The sequence below is a fragment of the Hydra vulgaris genome, chromosome 13 (genome assembly GCF_038396675.1).
Source record: "Hydra vulgaris chromosome 13, alternate assembly HydraT2T_AEP".
Lineage (NCBI taxonomy): Eukaryota > Metazoa > Cnidaria > Hydrozoa > Anthoathecata > Hydridae > Hydra > Hydra vulgaris.
This window is the reverse complement of record NC_088932.1, coordinates 40,947,501-40,971,924: the sequence shown is the minus strand read 5'-3', so window position 1 is coordinate 40,971,924 and position 24,424 is coordinate 40,947,501. Positions and strand designations below refer to the sequence as shown.

The window sequence follows — 24,424 nt, the reverse complement described above, 5'->3', positions numbered from 1 at the left end:
AAGGATAAATTATATAAAAGAAAACTATTGCTTGTTGGATTTTATAAGCTAAATTACTACAAAAAATATCTATTAAATACTAACAACTTTTTTAAACAGATTTAGATAAGTTGAATAAAAACAGTATGAATAAATAAAAAAAATACTTCATAATAAATTATAATTTAAATATAAAAACTATTTTAATTCAAAACACTTTTAAAGTTCTGTTTTTAATTTTAAGAAAAAATAATGTGTTTAAATCTTTTTTTAAATATTGAAATGTTTTAACTAATAAAAAACGTTAAAACATATCATGTGACTTAATATAGATATAATAAATTCCCATTAACCAATCATGTCATTGATTATTGTTTTAAAATGGCTAGTCAAAAACAGCAATTTAAATCGTGACACAAAATACAAAATTAAATTCTAAAGCTTTTAAGTAAACAAAAATAACTCTTATAACCAAAATCAACAGTAGTACAATTTTTAAAATGGAAACACGAAAGAAAGTCCTGAATTCTTAAAGACAAGGTGTAAGGCAAAGCCCAAAACAATCAAGGTTAAATCTACAATGTTCAAGGCCAAGACTAAGGCTGACAGTTTCCAGGCCAAGACCTTAATTGTTGGCCTTAAGGCAAGCCCAAGGACTAACATCTATCGTTCCAACACTATATTTTCCCATTAATAAACAAACCGACCTGAGTATCATCAAATTCAAACAGCACAATAGACAATATATTGACTAATACATTTAACAATTCATCGATAAAAGTAGGAATAATCGAGACAGATATATCCAATCACTTTTCCAATATACTTTTTACTTCTCTAAGATACAGAAACTAATTAATCTAAAATAAAAATATAAAAATATAGCAAGAATGTAACCTTGAACACACCAAATCTGATTATAATGAGTTCTTAAAAATGTTCTTAAAGCACTATAATAATCACTTCCCAATTATAGAACAGAAAATAAAAGCAAAATATTTACAGTGGCGATGGATCATTAGTGGCATAAAAAAATATTCACAAAAAAAGTAAAAACTTAACATCAAATTCTTAAAAAATAGGAATGAAAAATCCTAAATACTAAAAGTATTGGACCTAACCAACTTTCAAAAACTAATTGTCCTACTTATTTATTTCAATCAAATCTAGGCGAGGTACAGGGTAAACTAAAATATAAAGAACTAAGTTATGAAGAACTTGACATTGCTCCAAACTCCATAAAATTAAATAAAATGACAGGTATAGATGATACTTGTAGTAATGTAGTATTAAATATCTTTACAATAAAAAAAGAACTTATATTTGAAATATTTAAGTCATCAATTAAAACAGGTGTTGTAAAAGAAAAATTGAAAATAGCTAATATTGTACCAATACTTAAAAGTGGTGAATTATACTTATCAAATAACTACAGAACTATTTCCAGACTTCCTACTTTTCTAAGCTTCTTGAGCAAATAACCTATAATAGATTGTACAATTGTTTAACTTAAAATAAAATCCTAATAACTTGGCTTCCAGAAGCTCTACTCAACTAAACAGCCTATTCTAGATCTATTTAATAAGTGATTCTTTTGATAAAAAATTTTTTTCTTTTGATAAAAAAATTTGTCAAAAGTGTTTGACATTGTAAATCATAACATTTTACCTTAAAAAACGGAAAGCTACAGAATAAAAAAATATCACCATTGATTGGTTTAAAAAATACCTTTGTAACAGAGAACAATGTATTATTAATTATATATTAATGCGGTAGTAATATTTAGTAGAGCGCTCGCTTTGTAAGCGAGAGGTTCCAAGTTTGATCCCCACCATGACGCTGGTAGTAGTGTTCAACTTGTTCCTTTGTGCTGTTTGCCAAAATTAAAAACTCTATAACTCTATTTCAGAGTTGAAGAGTTTTTACAACAATTAGTGAGAGTTTTTACAACAATTAAAGTAGCTTCCTTGACTGTAAAGACCATCTTGGCCTTAGGGAGGTGAATAATACAATTCAGATAAATATAAACAATCAAAACTATTAAAAGTAGAATGTGGTGTTCCTGAAGGTTTTATTCTTGGATCCCTACTGTTTCTGTTGTAAATTAATGATTTTGCTAAAGCCTCAAAAAAACTTGATGTAGTAATGTTTGCAAACAACACTAACTTATTTTATTCCTCAACATCATTAAAAGACCTTTTCAAATGTATGAACAATGAGCTTGAAAATCTGAACATCTGGTTGAAAGTAAACAGACTATCACTAATTACTGAAAAAACTAAATAATTTTTTTTTTCATTCCAAAAAAGTAATGTACCAACCATACTTCTTGAGTAGATAGTGCAAACATTAATATAACTGAAACCACCAAATTTCTTGGAATAATAATTGACAAAAGCCTGCCCTGGAAAACCCATATAAACACCTTAAACACCAAAATATCAAAAAATATAGGGATACTCAACAAAATAAAATCTATGTTGTCTCAAGATAATCTAAAACCGCTTTATTTGTCGTACATCCATAGTTATCTTATGTATGCTAATATTATATGGACAACTACCCACAAATCCAAATTAAATTCTCGTCATATAAAATAAAAGCAAGCGCCAAGACTAGTTTACAATAAAGATAAATTTAATTAAGACATGTACCAGAAAAAATCTGTGCATGTTCTGATGTGGTGTTTACAGAAACTGTGCATCATTTTAAATAGCTAATTGTTTTAAAATATCATTGTATTAGTGTTATTCAAAATTTAAAAAATTCTGTTACAAAAACATTTAATTTTAATTGAAATGTCATCAAATCAAGATAAGAAGCAAGAAAAATTTTTGCATTTTCTTGTTGAAAATCCTGGTGCATCAAACAAAACAATTTCTAAAGAGTTGCAGATTGCTTTGAGATTATTGCAGAGCGTTGTGAAATGATTTAAGGACACTGGTACAATCAAAAAGAAATCAGGAAGTGGAAGAAAAAAATGTTTTATTAGACGAGATCTTGGTAAAAACGTGAAAGATGACTTAGACAGAAAACCGGAGATTTCTGTTCAAACTTTAATGAAAAAATTTAAGACAAGTGCTTCCACTATACAAAGGTTGAAGAGAAATTGTGGCTATAAATCTTATAAAAAGAAAAAGTTCATCGTAGTGAAGAAAAGCAAGAAAATGTTGCAATTAGTTGTTCAAAGCTGCTCAATAAAAAATTATGTGCCAAAAAATCTTGTTTGATTATTGACAATGAAACTTATTGTGCTGCATATTTCCGACCTCTTCCAGGACACCAATATTATTCAGCAATTCATTGCAAGAAACTGAATTCCAATTATAAATGCATTGGAATGCAAAAATTCGCTAAAAAATTCTTGGTTTGGCAAGCAATTTGTGAATGTGGTGAAAGAAGCTCTTGTTTTTGTGACTACGGAAACAATTAACGCTAAAATATACATAAAGGAGTGCCTCAAGAAACGCCTTTTGTCATTTTTATGAACACACACAGGTTATCCGTTATTTTGGCCCTATTTAGCATCATGTCACTGCTCTGGGACAACTTTAAACTGACTTAGAGAACATAGAGTAGATTTCGTTGAAAAACACTGCAATCCACCAAATTGTCCTGAACTACATCATATCAAAAGATATTGGGCTCTTGTCAAAAGAAAACTAAAGTTCAATGTAAAAGAAGCCAAAAACATTAAAGACTCTAAAGACTTCAAAAATAAATGGATTAGAGCGACTAAGAAAGTTCACCTGAAGACTGTGCAAAAGCTGATGTCAAGTGTAAAACACAAAGTGCGTGCGTTCTCACATACAAAACATCACAAACTTTCTTAAGTGAAATTGAAGAATATTAATATATGCACTTTCAAAATACATTCAATATCGAAATACAATAGTTAAATAAATACCCTTTAAAATGTCCGCGCAGATTTTTACTGGTACATGTCTTATGTTGAACTCTTACTAAAAGCCTTGAATGCACTAAATGTCTATCAAATTTATGTCTATCAACTAACTCTATTCATGCTTAAATATATGGGTTTTCAGATAAATTAACACATTTTGCTAATAAAAACAACAAAATTTTGATGATTTTCTAATTCATACCAGGATCTGTACCTTTATAACAAAATAATATCCAAAAATACAGAACTCAAAACAATAATTAATTTTGTTACTTTGAAAAAAAACAACTAAAATACCTCATACTCAATTTTAACTGTTTTATTGATATGAATTAAACTTTAATGTGTATCACTCATTATTACTTAACAATGATGACGGTATAAACCATTAAATTAGGGTACTCGACAATAAGACTCTCAAGTCTTCTACAAGTTATCTTTTACAACAACTTATTTTGCATTAACAATCCTTAACAATACTATTAAATTTGCTATTATTTTATCTTATAGATACAGATCATATAGATATAATGTATGGTCTATATTATTATATAGACCATACATTTTCAACAACAACCACAAGTAAGTCCCTAGTAATCTTAGTACGACGGACTTACATACATTTTTTAAATGCATGGTTTAATAGCCAGCAATATATTTTATAAACTAAAAAATTTTTTAAATGCCATTATTACCTTTTTATGAATTTTAAATATGTGTGGTACTTTAACACTTGTATATATTTTTTGTGGAAAATTGCACATATATATAAATTAAAGATTTGTAAACATTGATTTATTAAAATAAATATTGAGGCTTGTAAAAAAAAAAATATATATATATATATCTACTTTATTCACATATAGATATGAATTTACCAACTTTTTTGCAGACCTAAACCCATATGGTTTTTTTTTGAAAAATGAAGAAAAAAGCAAAGAATAATAATAAAAAAAAAAACTTATTGCAACTTTAGAATTATACTATGACTTAATTATTTATAAAATCAAAAATCATTACTTTGAACTCATAGTCTTTTCTATTTTATCAATGTTTGATATATCCCATAGCAATAATACACGAGATAAAGCTGTCAATCCTCCCAAATGACAAAACACTTTTTGATCATTGATATTCTAAATGCATCATTTTAAATATTTCAGACATTTTAAATAATTCTAAAAAAATTATCCAAGTTTATAATAATGAAAACATGTTAAGTCTCAAAACAATAAAAAATTTTAGAGCTTCTCTTTATAGCATAAAAGATAAGTTCATAAGCGTAATTGTGCTCAAAGTTTTAAACTGTATCGTAGACACATTTAAACTTCTTATTTATTATTATTATAATAATTTAGAAATTATAACATAAAACTAAAAAATCAGACTATTAATAAAACTTTTAATTCATTCTTAGATTTTCATTAAGATGATTAAATTACATTCTTAGATTTTCTTTTTAACCAGTTTTGTGTTTATTTATCAATGAAACATGAAATGATGCATTTTTTAAGCTTTTAAGCCTTAATGGTTCAAATGTCTTGTAATTTTAAAATTCAGACTATTTTATCTTATTTTCTGACTATGACTTTCATAATAAATTTTAGAGCATAACTGTATTCCTTGAGTTCTAGTGTGAGTTTTTTTATAGATTTTATAGCATAACCATTTTCATAAAGTTCTAGTGGAAGAAAAAAGCTGATAACTTGTTATAAATATATTAGACCAAAACTAAATCTTAAAATGAAAAAAAAAAAGAAAACCCAATTTCAAACTTTAGATAAATATTTGATTTTAAAATAGTGCTACATCTTATGTTACAAGTGTCATAAACAAATTCTCCTGGGGCTGTTGGTTCATAAAATCCAACTATCTCTTTAAGATTAAGTAGATAGCTTGATTGTAAATAATAAATGAAAACTAAGTTTAATAAAAAAAGAACTTACTGAACCATCAAGTGAGCGCATAATTTCATTTAACGATTTATCCAATGCAGAAACTTTATTTTTTGGCCAAACAACATTAGAATGTCCTTGTAAAAGATTGGTAATATCCTTTACTGATTTTTGAAGCCTGGAGATCAAAACAAAAACATAAATAAAAAAAAAAAGATAAAAACAAAAAACAATAAAAGAAAATTAATCAGATAAAAACGACATACTTTCCTCGCTTCAGTGAATCAATACCATTTAAATTTGATTGATATGAAGCTTCAAAATCTTTACCTCTAAATTAATAATAAACAAACATATCTAAATAAATAATTAACCTATCAGAACTTTTGTTTAGTGGTCGAGAGACACAAAAAAATTTACGCTGTTCCAGAAAAAAAAATTATAACAGCTCAGAGAACAGTTTCAATAAAAAATATGAATGTGTTTAAAGTGAGCTTATTTATCTAAAATATTTAAAACATTATTAATATATTTTTAAAATGTTGAGGTAATTTTTTAAATTATTATTTGTTGGCTTTTTGCTATTTTAGATAAAAAAAAAAAATTTTTTTAAGTACTTAGTAAATATTGCATAGTATAAATAAAAAAAAATTATTTAATAAACAAAATAAAAAAAATCTCTATTAATGTAGTAATAAAAAAAAACACACTCCTGCATAAAAAACTAAGACGTTTTATATTTAGATAAAAACCCTTTTAAAATAAGCTTTTTAATTGCGGATTGTAAAACTCTACAGGGATAAAATATATTTTTAAATTCGATAAATGTAAAATTAAAAAAAAGATTATTTATCAACTTTTTTTAATCTCAAGCGACTACAAGCAAATTCAAGTTATTGCAAGAGCTGAGTCTAAATGTTAAGTTTAAAAAAGCTTTGAACTTATATGACACCTCCTTCTCTCTCTTTTCTTTTTTTTTAACTATTGTATTATAAATATAAAAAACAATATGTAACAATCTTGAAAAAAATATAAACATATAATTTATAATAAATAACCTAATATAAATTTAAATACTTTAAATTAAAAAAAAACAAACAGTAGCGTGCAGAAGTATAGAAACGTCAACATTTTTCCAGTTTTTAACTTTTCAAAGACTTTCTCAAAAAAGTTAAAATTTTTACCAAATGTGCTTTATATTATTTTAGTTCAAGATACAAACAACAAAAAAAACAAAAAACAACATAAGGTGTAAAATTTAATGATTAGTTAAAATTTAAGTGTTTATTTTTGAAAAGGCTACTGGGTAAAAGTTTAAAACTGTAACATCACTAGCAATTTTAAAGACTAAAACATTGAAATTTGATAATTTATCTACTTCAAGATATTTTCAAAAGCAATGTAGAATAAATATATGTCAAAATATTTGTAAACTTTTATAATTTAATTGCTTAGTGATAATTTAAAAGCATGGGAAAGGTAAAGAAGTTTTAAATAAATAAAAGAAGTTAACTATAAAAGTTGTGCGGAAAAAATTACTTAGAGAAAGATATCAGAGATTTACAATGTTTCTAAACCATGAATAAGTTGAATAATACATTACAAAAGGATTTCGTCAGGGCAAAACTATTAAAAGAATGCCTTGCTCTGAAAAACCTCATGTTACAGCTAAAAAGCTGATAGATTATTAGTAAGGTGTTCTGAGAACAATCCTCACAAGACTGCATTCAAACTTAAATTAAGCATTGGTTTCATGGCACATACTGTAGCGTCAATACAACTGAGCCTTGATTACGAAAAAATAATCTGAATGGTTCCATACAGTTAAAAAAGTAACATCTGATATCTGCAAAAATTTCTGCATAGTTATATCTGCAAGAAATTTAAAAGCCAGAATAAAATTTTAGCAAGACCAAACTTTATTTTATTATTTATTTCAAAGATTAGGTCAGAAGTTCAATAGGAGACAAACTCAATCTAAAATATCAGTTGCCTACTTAACAGTAGGCATGTTAACTTAACTTAATTTAACTTAACACGGAGAAGGAAATGTTATGGTTTGGGGGTATTTTACCCATGAAAATGAGAGTCGCATTAATGGCATATAAGGTATCATAGGCCAGACAATTTATTTAGACATTATGAAATATGTTAAGCTGCCACATTCAAAGTATAAAATGACTCACAAACTGATCTTATAACAAGATAGCGATTCAAAACATTGTACCAGATCTATTAAGGAATATTTTGTATCACAAAAAATCAAAGTTCTTGAATAGCATTTACAGAACCCAGACCTCAATACTGTTGAACATCTTTGAGAGTACATCAACCATTAATTAGTTGGAAGAAAATTAACCAAAAAAGACAACTTATTTGCGTTGATTAAAAAATGTTGATATAAAATTCTTCAAGATACTCTCATTAAATTAGTTGATATGATTTCTAGTTGCTGTGATACTGTTTTAAAGGAAAATGTATATGCAATCAAGTACTAACTGCCTTATTTGAACAATTTTATTGCAAAATTGTAACTTTGTAGTTTGTTTTTTTATTTCAGCTTTTTTGAAATAAACTTTTTTGAAATGAAGCACATTTGGTAATAATTTCCACTCAGTCAGGCCTTTTCATAAATGACATAGGGTTGTACGTTTTATATGACTATGCATATAATACTTTGTTTTGACAACTTAGCTATGGCTCTTTTCAAGTTTTGATAATTAGAGCATTTAAAAAATGCGCTAAAAAAACCAAAACTAAAATTTCCAAAGGCTGTTTTTACACTTTTCCCGCATAATTTTAATAACTTTTTTCTACGTTTTCTATTTTCCTTTAAATACTTTCTGATTTTCAAGACATCCAAAATAATTTCAGAAACTTCTTTTTTAAAGAGTCCTTAGTGGGCTCTGTTTTTTTTTCTCAATATAACAAACTTTTCATCATCTGGATGTAACACTTTCAAATGTTTCTTTTTTCCACCTTTAACTTTGCCATCTAACCATCTTTCAAAATATCAAATATTAACCATGTGATCTTTAATTAAATGAAAGTTTCCTGTTTTTAATGCTGCCTGTCTATGTTTATTAGTGTCTGTACACCAATCTACTGTCTCCATGTGCTGTTATTGTGTCTCTGTGTAATGTTACAATCTGTACTGTCTATTGTATGATATTTTCTATTTTACATGCTAAAAGCAAAAATTATACATAGTAGGTTAAATTTACAAGCACAAAATAGAAAAATAGAGGTATAATTATTTTACAGAATAAACAATCTTTTTATTCCTGACCATTCTAAGTTAACTCATGGAATAATATTTTAACTTATCAAATGTAGCAATTAAAAAGAAAACAGTGTAACTATATAACCATTGTTTCAGCATGTGATGGCCGGACAGACCATTTATCTATGTTTATCACACAATACGAGCAGTGGCAGAATTCCTCCCCTAATATATCAAAATACTACTCATTTTCTTAAAATGCTTTAATCAAATTAATTTATCTCTTCTAACTATTGCTTTGCAACTGCAGATGTCACCTCACTCTATACCAATATTCCACATTAAGTAGGAATTGAAGCAACCATCTTTTATATTAAACAGTTTCCAATTCATCAGATTAGCATTGTGTCCACCATTAGCTTATATTAGTATAATTTAAGAAACCATTTTTTTAACTAGCATTTTCCCAAATTCGTTTTCTTTTTATAGACGTTACATTGATGATATTTTTTTCTTGTTATAAGGATCTATGGAAGAATCACAAGAGGTATCAATGGAATGGTATCCATCCAACTATTAAATTTACTTTTAATTAATGCAATTCTTCAATTAATTTTTTAGATTTGTCACTATATAAGGACAGATAGGGACATATTTAAAGTACTTTATATAGAAAGCCAACAGATACAAAGAGCCTTCTACATCACAAATCTAATCACCGCTTAGAATACTAATAAGCGTTATGAATAATAGAATTATACCAGAATGGGAAAATCTTTTTAAAGAACTATTAACTTTACCACAAATCTTTGTGTTAAGAGGTTATGCAGTGAAAGATATTAATTTACAATTTACTAGAGCTTTGCCATTTAATGAAAAACAACTAATTTATAAACCCCCTACATATATAGATGTATATATATTATTCATAGTAACTCCTTATTGTGATATTGAGAGAGATAACAATAACATTGTTGTGAAGCGTTGGCATACTATTAGAGATGCCCCCTATTTACCAGAAATATTCCCATTGATATAGATTAAATTCCATGAAACATAAGGGAATTAAAAATTCTTTAATAAATGCTGTATTGGAATAAGATGTGGGTACTTACCTATTCCAATACAGCATTGATTAAAGAAATTTTAATACATTTGTCCTATGAATAATATATACATACGAAGATTAAACTATTTTTTATAATTTTTAGTTATTTGATGTTGAAATATATACTACTAGAATAGTCTGTTAATTTTAAATACGTCATTATCTTTGCATTTGCACCATTTGTATCTATTTTGCTATTTTTATGTATTTATTTTTATGATATTTATTTACATTTTATGATACATTAGGGTAGGCATATCCTATAAGTATGTTTAGACCATTTTTAGGCTCAGCCCTATACCGGAATTATGTTATTATCATTTCTAAGCTTTACCCTATACTGTAATTACCTTATGTTTCATGGACTTTACTCTATACCACATATAATTACAACCTTAATCCTATACCACTAATGAATTATATGGTTATTTTATTAGGATTGGAGCTCTATTAATAGTTGTTGAACAATACATTTTCCTGGTGCATGTTTTTAGCCAATAGAATTGCAAGAATTTTTTGTTCTTTTGATGTTGCTAAGTCATTTTGTTATTGTTAGCACTGCTATGCCTTTAACTAAGATCTTATTGTTTTTTCTTGACAGTAGTTTTGTTCTCAGTTTCACGTCTGTCAGTTACCATAACTAGTTATCTACTTAAGATAAAATAAAAAAATTTAATTGACATATTAAATATGGTAAGATACTTATCTACCTTTTTACTTTCTTTTTTTATTGTGATTGGATATTTATGTATTATATGGGCTTTAAATCTTAATCTGTATATTTTTATACTTTATATTTTGTTTATATTTGTTAGATTATTTATATATACTTTTTGTGCATGTTTGCCTCTCCACAATGTTTTTTAAAAATTATTGTTGTTGCCTTATTTCAGAGGGGTGAGAGTAATTGGCTTTTCTGTAGTAAGGTTTTATTGCAATGATGACTAATATGATGTAGGCTACAAGCGATGATAAAGATAGCAAGGATGCATCCCTGACAAGCAATACAAGTCATTTTTTATCAGGCTTTCCGAAACATCATCAGTGAATATATTGTGGGCCTGAGGATGGAGTCTCAGCAACATTAGTCCACTACTTAATTTTATTTGGATCTTACAACACCATGATTATTAATATCTTTCTACTCCCCCTTTTAGTTTAAATATATATTAATAACATGGATTATTCTTTTTTATTTTCTCTTTATAGATGTATATAAAGTATATATTGATAGATATGTTTTATCTATTTTTTATATATTTGTTTATAGTAAGTTAATATATAAGTGTCTGTATGTAGTTATATATATATATATGTATATATATATATATATATATATATATATATATATATATATACATATTTATATATATATATATATATATATATATATATATATATATATATATATATACATATATATATATATATATATACATATATATATATGCAGATATGAGTATATGTGTGTTTGTATATATAAATATATATATTTATATATACAAACACACATATACTCATCAACCCTCGGAATTAGGATAAATGAGGTTGGCAATAATCTGATGACCTCAATTTGATACAAATGTCTTACCATAAAACATAGAAAAAAGGTCAGCAGTTTTTTGCCATCCTTAAACACTTTTAGGACGGTATTGCCGAATGCCGATCCTTATCCCAAGGGCTGATATATATATATATATATATATAAATATATATATATATATATACACATACATATATACATATTCAAATACTTTGTTTTTGTTAATTCCGAGGGCTGATAAACATTCATGGCTTGATTCCGGCAATAAGCATTATATTACGTTAAACTTTGTATTTTGTATTCTAATTCTTTTAGATCTTGCGTGTGGGTACAAGTTATTAACAATAATAATATTGTGAAATAATAAAGCATAAAAAGTATTAAACAGTTAAATGTTAAACTATGTAAAACTAAACATTGAAATTAACATTTAAAAATCAACAAATTATATCAAAAACTATCAGTCTGGGATACATTCAGACTATTTTTTTTTTTTTTTAGTTTTATTTTACTATTATTATTATTTTTTTTGTTCCTATTGCTTGAATTGACAGCTCAGCCTAGTCCTTTAATGCATATTTTTGTATTTTTTCAAGTTTATAAAAGATTTTATCTAAAATGCTATTTTCTATTGAACTAAATTAGCAAACCTCCTTATATATCAAACTACACTGATTTCTGATATAATAATAAAAAAAAATTAGAAATTGGAAAACTTTTCTATCCAAATAAATCCAATTTGGTTCCTTATGGTTTTTAATAGGAATATTTTAAAAGAATATTTTTTAAGAGGAATATTTAAAAAAATCTCAATGAATATGGTAAAACAATTTTAATGACTTCCAAGGAAGAAAAGCCCGAAAAAAGGCGTTTAAAAATCACAAAAACTTGTTGTACAACTGGTGTAACCCATTTTGAAATATTGTGTAGTTTTTAAGGTTATTCTACTGGTACTACTATTAAACTTGATACTTTGAAACACAAGAGATTTAACAAAGCCAAATAAAATATTTAAAGATAATATTTTAATGTTACATAAAAGTTATTTAAACAACTGAAAAAAGCTTGTTTATAATAATGAAAATGAGCCTTCCAAATTATAAAACATAACATGTGGAGTTCCTCAGGGCTCTAATTGGACCTCTACTCTAATAGGTAAAGCCACAAACTGGATGGCAGATATATCTTTATCTTTTATTAATTTCTTACTTAATTTCTAATGATTCTAGCCAAGTTTTTCAAAAAATAATTTTTTTTCAGTATATTTTGTATATACTAATTATTATTTATAAAATTTTTATATAATTTTGTTTTAATTGAAACCCAACATGAAATATTTTTGAAAAACATTTTTTTTTCATAACAGGGTGATTATAAAATCTTTTTAGGGCATTTGGTACTTTCTTTAGTTTTGTATTATTTTACTAAACAAACTCAAAAAAACGGCAGAAATTTCAACCTTAGGGTCAGATATGTGATATACTATTAGGAGGATACAATTTTCTACCTTCCAAGGTAGAAAATTGTACCTATAAGGTAGAAAATTATATGACAAATGATTATTTATAATACTATTTTCTATATTATATGGTTGAAATTTATATCTTAGTTAGGGTATATCTCATATTCTACCTAAGGTAGAAACTTATGTCCTATTTTTTAGAGTGTATAGTGTATATAAAGGGTGTGAAAAGTAATATTGTTTTGAACACCACCATAATATGCGTGTATTTTTGTGCATGTGTGTGTTAGTGTGTGTATTCAGTTATGAAACAAAAGTTATTAACAATAATAATATTGTGAAATAATAAAACATAAAAAGTATTAAACAGTTATATGTTCAATTATGTTATAGTATGCAAAACTTAACATTGAAATTAACATTTAAAAATTAACAAATTTTATCAAAAACTAACTTGGCATTCATGCGTGACTTAATTTTTTTTGCTCTTTTTTTCATTGATTTGATATGATCATTATTTTCTTTTTGTCGTTGTGAGTAATTAATTTCAGCTTCTTTAATATATTTTGAAGAAAATGCTTCCTGAAAAAATGAATGATTTATGTTTTTCTACTATTAAATTTTTATTCGAAAACTCTTTCTACATATGTCTATCAAAAGGATGCTCTCCCAAACCTCCTTCTACCTTTTTTCAAACTAAGTATTTTTTCTGCTATTAACAAAAAAAATCATATCATGATTCATCTTTAAAATTATCAACTACCATTTATATATGGCTACCAATAAAATCAGAAGAACTAAAATTAATAAATTAAAACAATAATAAAATTAATAAATACCATTTCAGCATCAGTTATTTTTTTGTTTAATTCTTTAACAGCAGTTTTGTGCACTTTACCTTTTAAATGACTCACCATGTAGACATCAGAAGCAATCTATTATTACAAAACAAATTGCAAACTATAATAAAGATTTTAATAACCTGATTCTTATTAGTAGTCAACAAAAAATAACTTGGGTATTAAATAAAACTTTTAAAAAAATTGAAGGAGGATCATAAAGGATAGGATGTTAAGATTTTTAATTATAAGTATATATAGATATATTATTTAATTTAAAGCTGATGTATGGAAAAAAAAAGTTGAGAGTTTGATTCCCACTACTGTAGCATTGTATATTTTTTAATTTTTTGTATTTGAGTTTTGAATTTGAAATTAATTTTAAAAATTCCCAAGAAGTCTTATCACAGAGTGGAATAGCATTCGAAAGGAAGTTCATGCCTCCTTCCTTACCGATGTTATAAAACTTGTTCAGGTGGCGTTAAACAACAGATCTTTAGCTTATGAGACAAGCACACTATTAGTAAGTGTATATTATAGATATTACAGTATCAATCTTGAAAGTTCTTGATTGCAAAGTGAGCATCTCACCAATACATCATTGTGCCAAAAATCATCAACTTATTTAAGAAAATGACAAAAAGTAAAAAAAAAAAAAATGAAAAAAATTGTCTTCCTATAAAAACAACCATCTTACCTCTACATTACATAATGTACACATTTTTAATTTACTGTAAGGGATAGCACTTGGTGAATCTTCCATTATACCATGACGCGATGAGCTTGCAGCCTGTAAATCATTTCTTATTAAATCAAAGTAATAATGAAACTATGGTTATTATAATTAAAAAAAAAACACTTTTATATAGACAAAGCTAAAATTATTTCAAGCTAAATTTTTTTCACAGAAGATCGAAAAAAGGTTTCTTTTCAATATTTTATCACTTTTTCTCACTCACTAATCTCTTTTATTTCAAACCACTTAATATAAAATTTCTTAAACAATGGTTAATTTCAATTAAAATATTTAAAGCCTACACACATATAAAAAATTTAATAGAATACATATTTAATATGATATATTAAAAAAATATATATTACTGTTAACTATAGCAATTAAATAAGATACAAAATTTAGAAGAGAAACTCTTACTCTTTCTTTGATGTCTTCAATTCTTTGTTCATGTCTTCTGGTTGACTCAATGTGCTAAATGCAAATTGAGTATATCAAAAAATCTTTTAATATTATTCAATCAAAAGTAATTAAATTTAAATTTTTATTTTATAAAAGTTTATTGCTCCTTTCTTACTTTTTGTTCTATTCTCTTTTGAAGTTCTTCTGAAGCTTGTTGTAGGGCCTCATTTCTTGCAGCCACTTTCATTTCTCGTTCTCTTAAATATAATATGATAATAAAATTTGTTATTGGAGTATGAAAGAAATGTTTATCAATAATCTTGACTAAACCCTGCTTAAACTTAAATACTCCGTCATGTAAATTGCACTGCATCTAATACTACAAAAACAGTCAATGTATTATTAAAAAATTGTTTTTACATTATTATGGAACAACATTTAAATAATAGTATAGTTTTCAAAATACTCTTGAAAAAGCATTTAATAAATATAAATTTTTATGCTTGAAGCTATGTTTTTAGTTTTAACAGTTTTTATTTGTTTTTAAACTATCAAAAAAACTAATGGAAAATGTAACAAATAAAATCAAAATATAATTAATAGCTGTTTTCTAGAATAACAATTGATTTGAGCAAATCATTAGGAATTTTTGTGTATGTTTATGTGTTTAAATAATATGCAATAATAATATGCAAATGATATTTAGATTAAAATTTTATTTATTTTAGATAAATTACTTTTGCTTTTCCTTGGCAATTTCTTCTCGAAGTTTTTCTCTTTCAATTCTTTCTTTAAGCCATTTTTCAGCCTAAGTATAAATAATGAGTTTTCATTCTACATAAACCTCTTATGTGCTAAATAAAGTACCATAAAAATATTGACAAATGTACAACTATTATTATTATTATTTTTAAATTGTATTATATAAAAATTTTTAATACAATTTATAAAATTGATAAAATTTATAAATTTTTTTAACTAATAAATTTCCCATCAAAAGTATTTTTAAAAACGCACAAACATTTTTTAAATCAAAAAGTTTTATAAATAATTAGGTGTAAACTATAGAAATTAAAATTTTTTTTGGATATAAATAATGGTCGAACCTTTTTGGTCATAACTATACATTATACTGAACACTTGCATCATACAAATATAATAAAATATCCATGCACAGTATAAAATAATATAAAAAACCTGGGTTCCTCTTCTTTGTTTAATATCTTGTAGTCTTGCTTGTCGTTCTTCTTCTAAAGCTCGTCTTCTTTCCTAATTTTAAAAATTTTAATATAAACATAAATAATTGGCTCAGTAATAAATGCTTTAAATATGAAAATAACTTATGTAAATAAATAGTTACCTGGGCTGCCTCTTCTTTTGCTTGCTTGTCTGTTCTCCTTCTCTGCCTCTCTTCCTTAAATAAAAAAAGTATGAAAGTAGTTCAAAAACAATAATATTCAAGTTAGATCTTATAATATTAGCTAGTTAGATCTTATTGTTTAATATTTTTAGTGCATTAAATAATTAAAAATTTAAACAATTATCAATGAGAAAATATAGGCTGATATAGGATCATAAGTTCATTTTCAATGGATGTACTTTAATAATATTAATTATGTAAAAATACTTACCAAAAGATCATGAAGTCTTGCTTCTGATCCCTACAAAAAATTTTCGAATTATAAACCGTGTGCGCGTGTGTGTATATATATTAGAGTGTCCCAGCTGCCCCTTATATTCTAAAAAAGATCTGTTTATATTCTTAAAAATTGCTACTAATTCTCACAAGCAACTTGGTTAAATTTTTTCAAAATTTTATTTGATTTAAGGGGAGTACAAGACCCTTGAACACTTACCGGGTCCCTAATATTATAAAAAAAAAAAGTTTCTTAAAAGTATGTCATGTTGGGTCTCAAAATGCGAAATTATATAAAATATTTGAAAGTAATAATCATTTTATAACTAAAAACGAAAGAAGTGCATTTTTTTGATATTAATTCCCAAAAAAATCTTAAATAATTTTTTTTTTTTTAAATGATTGTTATTTTTTAAATTTATATATGATTTTGCTTCTTTTGAGACCCAATACTTTGACATACTTTTGAAAAACTTTTTTTAATAATATTAGGGGCGCGGTAAGTGTTCAAGGGTCTTGTGCTCCCCCAAAATCCAATAAAATTTTGAAAAAATTTAACTGAGTTGCTTGAGAACCAATAGCAATTTTTAAGAAAATAAACAGAACTTTTTCAGAATGTAAAGGGAGGCTGGGACACCCTAATATATACATATATATATATATATATATATATATATATATATATATATATATATATATATATATATATATATATATATTATTTCTCAGAATTAGGGTTGCATATATATACATAGAATTAGGGTTGTACATATATATATATATATATATATATATATATATATATATATATATATATATATTATATATATATAATATATATATATATAAAATATATATATATTATATATTATATATATATATATATATATATATATATATATATATATATATATATATATATATATATTTATCCTCAGAATTAGGGTCGTTATTCAGCAATGCCAACTAAACTGCCTAACTAAAAGTGTCTTGAGATCTTGTTTCAATGTTGTTATGGTGAAATTTTGGTGTTTAAAAATTTAGTAAAATCACCCTAACTTAAAAAAACAAAGTTAAAAACATATAACTGTCAGTCTTTGCAGTAGTATGCAAAAGTTGCACCTGTGTATGGTTAATTACTGTACAAACACTTACTGGACACTTTATGGACAATATGTTCTGTTCTAGCTAGGAGCCTGAAATTACTCAAACATCATCAAATATGCTATTTTTTCATTATATTTTTGAACTTTTAAAAGTTAACTTTCTAAACATGATTTTAAAATTGGGTACATATGGTTAAAGAGCATAGAAATGGTTAACTGAAGAATTTAAAAGTTGTAAGTTGTATGAGTAAGGAACACATGAAGATGGATGAGAGTTTTAAGGATCTGTTAATGTGAGAGGAAAAAAAAAATTTTATAAACATTTTTATAGCTTGAAGGGACAAAAAGAGTAAAAGGATGCGACTGAATGAAAAGCCAAGTGTGAATGAGTTTTGGTTGAGCCAACAGAGATACACAAGCCACTGCAAGCCTCAAGCTGTTACAGAAGAGTGATCAGATTAAGGATTATGACTTTTGTAAAGACAAGAGTATAAAGTTGAAAAGTCAGCAAATAATACAGGAGCAAAGATAAAACCTTGCAGTACACCTAAAGGTACTGGAAATAAATAAGAGTGTAGGTCTTTGAGAATGACTTAAATTCTGCTGTTAGAAACAAATGATTTAATAATCTCGTAAATAAGTAAAGAAACTAATAATTGAGAGAAGACTAATCATAGGATAGTTAGAGAGGTCAAATATATATAGTATATATATATAGATAGTTAGAGAGGTCATATATATATATATATATATATATATATATATATATATATATATATATATATATATATATATATATATATATATACATATATATATATATATACATATATATATATATATATATATATATATATATATATATATATATATATATATACATATATATATATATATACATATATATATATATATATATATATATATATATATATATATATATATATATATATATATATATATATATATATATATATATATATATATATATTCTTTGTATCTTTCTTTGACTTTGGTTAGAGAGGTGTGTTTAGTAGAATTTTTTAAATTACATTAAAATAAAAATACAGGAGCAAAAATACTCCTAAAGTTGAAGACCTAAAATAGAACCTAAACTAAGAAGAGTTTAGACCTTCAAGTATGACTTTAATACTGTGGTTAAAAAGAAATAATTTAATAATCTAAAAACTTTCATATGAAGGAACTAATAGAGAGTAGACTAACCGTAGGATAGTTGGAGAGGTGTTTGGTAGTTGGAGATTGGAGGATAGTTGAGGTTAGAGTATTTTCTAGAGTTTTTAAATATTCGAACCACTTATTTAGCACTTAGTAATAGTTTCATTTACTTTGCACTTAAAGAAATAATCCCAAACAGGAGCATTGCTTTTAAAATATTTGAAAGTCATTCTAAAATTGTTTTACTAAATTAAGTAATAAACATATGGAAAAAAAAAGCGAAAATGAAGAGACTAAACTTTCTTATGAAGAAACTAAAACTAATACTAAAACTAAGAGAGTAGACATAGGATAGTAGATATAGGATAGTTGGAGAGGTCAGTGTGTTTACTAGAGTTTTTAAAATTGAAACCACTTATTAAGCACTTATTAATAGTTTAGCGAGAATTAAAGAAAGTTCTGGAGAACATTTTTGTAAGATTATAATGGAGATACTGTCTAAACCACAATTAGCTAGAAGAGTTTAACTGAGAATTGACTTTAACATCAGAAGCAAGAGTAATTCTGATTTTTAACAATGGGTTAATATGTTTAACTGGCAGGAAGAGTATTGCGTTAGATTCAAGAGTCAAATTAGAGGAAAGGTTCTTTGCAAATAACTCTCCTTTATTCTGGGGAAAAGCAATCATACCCATAACGAGAGATAGAACATTAGACTTAAAGATAAGATACAAGATTTAGTAAACTGAGAATAACAGAGCTTAACATCAAACATTTTACATTGATCTCATTGACTGCAATAATAAAAAGACATTTGCTCTCAAAAGAGATGTTCTGATAAAAAAAATGAAAAATGTGGAGACTTGAATTAAAACAGACAAGAAGGAATAAATATAATTATCCAAAATAGAAGATGATGATCAGATGAAAGTGTGGTATGATTCCGATAAGACAAGAAAAGGAGCCATAATCTTATTGAGATAGAAAAAAAAATGTATTGAAAAAAAAAGTTAGTCAGAATTGTGGTATGTTTATTAGCATGTAGAGAGGTAGCAGCAGAGGTAGCTGGAGAAAATGGTGCTAGAAGTAGGAAAACCTTATTGACTGGTTGTCCAGCAAAGTAATTTCACCACCAATAATAATTGATGTGAGTATGTAAGATTTGAAAAATATGCTAAAAGAAGCAATACCAATCAACAAGACTTTTACAAAGTTTCCATGCCACACACAAGCTGTGGAAAAACAGTAAAATTTGGCACGGAAGCCTGAAAGAAAGTGTGTGGTCATAGAAAATAAGATTTATTCACTCCACTCTGAAATCAAGAAAGACCATGCCTAAATTTAGGTACAAGAGACAGTACAATATCCAAAGACATAACAAAACACACAATTTTGTACTCTCAATTTTGAATACTTATTTCTTAATTTTTATAATAATATGCAAGTGTATGACAACTCAGCCTTAATTTAATTAAATAATGACAGTGTATTTGTTAACTTTACTGAAATTTTTTAGATCAAAACATGACTTCTCACATTGTCTTTGGGGTGTCAAAATTTTACCTGTAATTAACCATGCATTGGTGCAACTTTTGGACAAAACCACTAAATGCTGTGAAACTTAAAGGGATCCTAAAGTGCTGAGACAAGTTGTCATCATATTGAAGAAAACGTTTAAAAAAAAATATTTGGGCTGAATTATTTTGATTAAAACAAAATAATAAACGTTATAAACCAAGGATAACTAACTTTGTAGTTATAGTCATAGCCTTTATGATTTGATTTTTAAATACACATTTTTTTAAATGCAATTTACAGATTTAATAATTTGTTCAAGTGTGTTTAATTTATATGAGTTTCAGTATAAAAAAAGACGTCATTGTTAGATTTTTTTTTTCCAAATACAACCAGCTTATCACTTTTATTTGCATTCATTTCCACTTAATCTCAAAAAAAAAAATCATTTATAAATTAAAAATAAATTAGAACATTTTCATTTTTAAACATTATTAAAGAAACTTATTTATAAAGATTGCCAGGATAGTTGTATATACCTAATTGTATATATCTTTGATATAATTATAAGTTTATATACATAATATATACGTCTTTTGTTTTAAAAATAATACAAAAAATATATAAAATACACATGTACAAATAATGCTTATATTTTTAAAAATATAAATTAATGTACACGGTATTAAAAAAAATAACAATAAGTGATATATGTTTTACAAAATAAACTTCATTAAAAATATTCTCACATGACTAAAAAAGAATTTCCAAAATATATGTAATGATGAAAAGTTTACAAAATAAATGCTGTTAATTATACTTTTATACAACTAAATGATACAAAACATTTTTTTTTAATAGACTCTTGATAAAGATATTATTCACTTAATAGAGTACAAAAATGGCATTTTTTTCCATCTAAAAATCTTACTTGATGCTTTTCTAGGACTTCAATTTTTTTATTTTGCGCTTCTAGAGAATTGATAAACGCAATTTCATTTACCTGTGAAAGATTAATAAACAAACAAACAAACAAACAAAAAAATAGTACAGCAATAAAAATTCAGGAAGAAAAGTATGCAAAAACAAAACAAATGAAAACATTAACAACATAAATAAACTTAAAAAAAATTTTTAAATTATAAAAATTACTTTGGCTTCTTCCTCTTGAGCTTTTTTAATTTTCTCCTGTAAAACTATCATTCTATTGAGTTCTGCTTTTTTCATTTGTTCTAACATTGATCTTTCTTTATCAGCAATTAATCTATTTTTTAAACTTCGAACATTTCGTACCTAAAATAATAATTATAAATCAGATATACATACATATAACTTTTAGGACATAGTCGGATCCAAGATCTGGAAGCGAATACCCGGGTACCCATACCAAATACTTGAGATCCCGGTCCAGATCTATTAGGTTCGGATATTCAGTTCCCGATTTTTTATACATAAAGTTACATTCTATAATGTTGATGTTGGATATCACATAGTTTGAAACTGTTGCACTTTGAAGCATAATAAAATTTTAAATCAATTTAGAATAACAATTTTAGAATGAAGAAGAATTTAAAAGCAATACTCCTGCTTGGGAGCATTTCTTAAAGTGCGAAATAAATGAAACTGCTCAATGCAAACCTGTAACGCCATTGTAACAATTAAAGGAGGCTGCACAAGTGTTATGCGATAAGCATATGAGATGTGAAAGCATCTAAAGATTAGAATTGCCATTATTACATCCTACAAAAAATAGAATTGCCATTATTACATCCTACAAAAACAGTTCATCCCAAAAAGATATCAGAAATTTTGTACAAGACACTATTGCCAATATACTAACAGATCTCATTGCAATTGATGGACTTTCATTTAACACTGTTGCTAAAAGTAAGAGGTTACATGAATTTGCTAAAGGACAAAAATTTAGCTAAAGGACAAAAAATACCTTCTAGTTCAATATCCATTAAAAATATTTTACTGGATCATGCTAAAGACATAAAAGCTCAATTAACAGCTGAATTAAAAGACATAAAAGCTAACGATTTCAGATTTAGTTTAACTTTTGATGAACATACATTAATTAAAATGTGTTGTTATATGAATATTAATGTGCACACAAATGGAAGCCTTTATAATCTTGCACATATTGTTGGGAGTATGCTATCTGAAAAAGCTGCTGAGATAGTAAGTAAAAAGTTGAGTGAATTAGAACTGGAATTTAATAATGATAATGTTAGTACAATTACAGATAGTGCATCAGCTATGGTTAAATTTTTGTTTTGCCAATGTTTTTGTTTTTTCCATTTAGCAGTAGGGGATGTACTTTATGTGAAACCAACTGAAGTTTTATACCAAAATAATAATTTTGAAATTAATATTAGTTAGGATGACAGTGAAGAGCTTAATCAAGGTGAAGAGCTGGGCTACATTGCATTTGAAAATAGTTCAGTAGAGGCTGTAGTTATAAAAGATTATTTTTCAAATTTAAAAAAAGTTCGCACAATAACAAAGTTGTTTAAAAAATCACCTGTTAAAAATGATGATATGATGCAGAAGCATGTAAAGAGTCTGGACATGAACTTGAACTTATTTTAGACTGCAAGACATGTTGAAATTATTTGAAATGATTGAACGCTTTTTAAGCAAATGTATTAAAATGGCACTTATACAGTCTCCAAAAACAAAATCATATTCAGAGCTGCTAATTCTTAAAGATTTAGTTAAGGTTTTAAAGCCTGTAAAATTAGGAGCCAAAACTCAAATTTTCTTTCAGCAGAAAAAACTTTTTGTTTTGTTTCAGTCAACTATAATCATATGAATCTGACAATAGCAAAAACTTATATGATGTTTAAGAAATGAGAATTTTAAGCATGAGAAATCCTAATTTGATTCACCTCATTGAATATTTAAATAACCCTAGTTTTCTCTTGTCTGGTACTTTAAATGCTTTTGGAGTATAGCCAAAAAAATCAGCAGTTATATTGTCAGCTAAAAATCATTTACTAAAGCTTTTACCTCAAGCAATCAAAGAAGATTGTAAAGAAGATATTAACAATGATTTTGAAATCATCGTTAGTTTTTTCATTTGGAGAAATTTTCTTTTGAAGAAAATTTTAATATGAAAACACAGCTAGAAAAAGCTATACAAAGTGCTGAGCTAAAACAAGAATTAAATAATGAAGATCTCAGTATAAAATCTCTCTCAAAAAAATTTTCTGTCTTTGAGTCAACAAACAAACGTACTTCTAATTTGAAGATTTTATTTCAGAGTTTAAAAGCTATCCATCTAACATCTGCTGCGAGTGAACAAGCTTTTAGTGCATGCGGATTGTTTATAACCAAACTTAGGAGTAGCTTGAATGATAATACTATTGATACCTTAAGCTTTTTAAAAACTTACTACAAAAATAATAAACGTGATAAAAATTAAAACTAAAATAGGTTTGTTGATATGAAATGCTACACATTTTTTATTTCACAAAGTAAACTGTGGTTATATATATTTTAAAAAATAAAAATTTCTTGTTTAAAATAGTTTTTATATTTGTTTTTTTGTTTTTATTTTTTATTTTTTGGACCTGAATCCAGATTTGGATCCGGGTCTAAAAATTAAAAATCCAGGTAGGATCCAGATCCAGATTCTAATTATTTTGCCAGATCCGTTATGCCCTAATAACTTTACTTAAAGTTAAATAAATTACATATTTCTAATGGTCCTTTATTTATTCAAAACAAAATTAAGAATGGTTAAGCATTAAAAAAAAACACACACACACAAAGATATAATACAACATATAATATAATTCAGGAGTGGTAACAAGCAAGTGGTAACAAGCAAATATTATTCATGAGTGGTAACAAGTGGTTAGTCCATGAGTGGTAACAAGCACTATATAAGTTAGA

General features: G+C 25.9%; 1 protein-coding gene across 2 annotated transcripts in view; it reads right to left on the bottom strand.

The window, feature by feature from the left end:
• LOC100208210 (S phase cyclin A-associated protein in the endoplasmic reticulum) overlaps nt 1-24,424 on the bottom strand; it is a 96,940-nt gene that overhangs the window by 23,911 nt on the left and 48,605 nt on the right. For both annotated transcript variants that reach the window (XM_065816203.1, XM_065816204.1), the window contains exons 10-23: nt 21,674-21,814; nt 21,453-21,524; nt 16,720-16,749; nt 16,449-16,502; nt 16,286-16,357; nt 15,826-15,896; nt 15,264-15,345; nt 15,107-15,160; nt 14,651-14,743; nt 13,954-14,049; nt 13,569-13,696; nt 6,045-6,110; nt 5,830-5,956; nt 4,904-5,019 (exon numbers count right to left, since the gene is read on the bottom strand). In XM_065816203.1, coding sequence (XP_065672275.1) covers nt 4,904-5,019; nt 5,830-5,956; nt 6,045-6,110; nt 13,569-13,696; nt 13,954-14,049; nt 14,651-14,743; nt 15,107-15,160; nt 15,264-15,345; nt 15,826-15,896; nt 16,286-16,357; nt 16,449-16,502; nt 16,720-16,749; nt 21,453-21,524; nt 21,674-21,814 — 1,202 coding nt within the window. The remainder of the gene's footprint in view (nt 1-4,903; nt 5,020-5,829; nt 5,957-6,044; nt 6,111-13,568; nt 13,697-13,953; nt 14,050-14,650; nt 14,744-15,106; nt 15,161-15,263; nt 15,346-15,825; nt 15,897-16,285; nt 16,358-16,448; nt 16,503-16,719; nt 16,750-21,452; nt 21,525-21,673; nt 21,815-24,424) is intronic.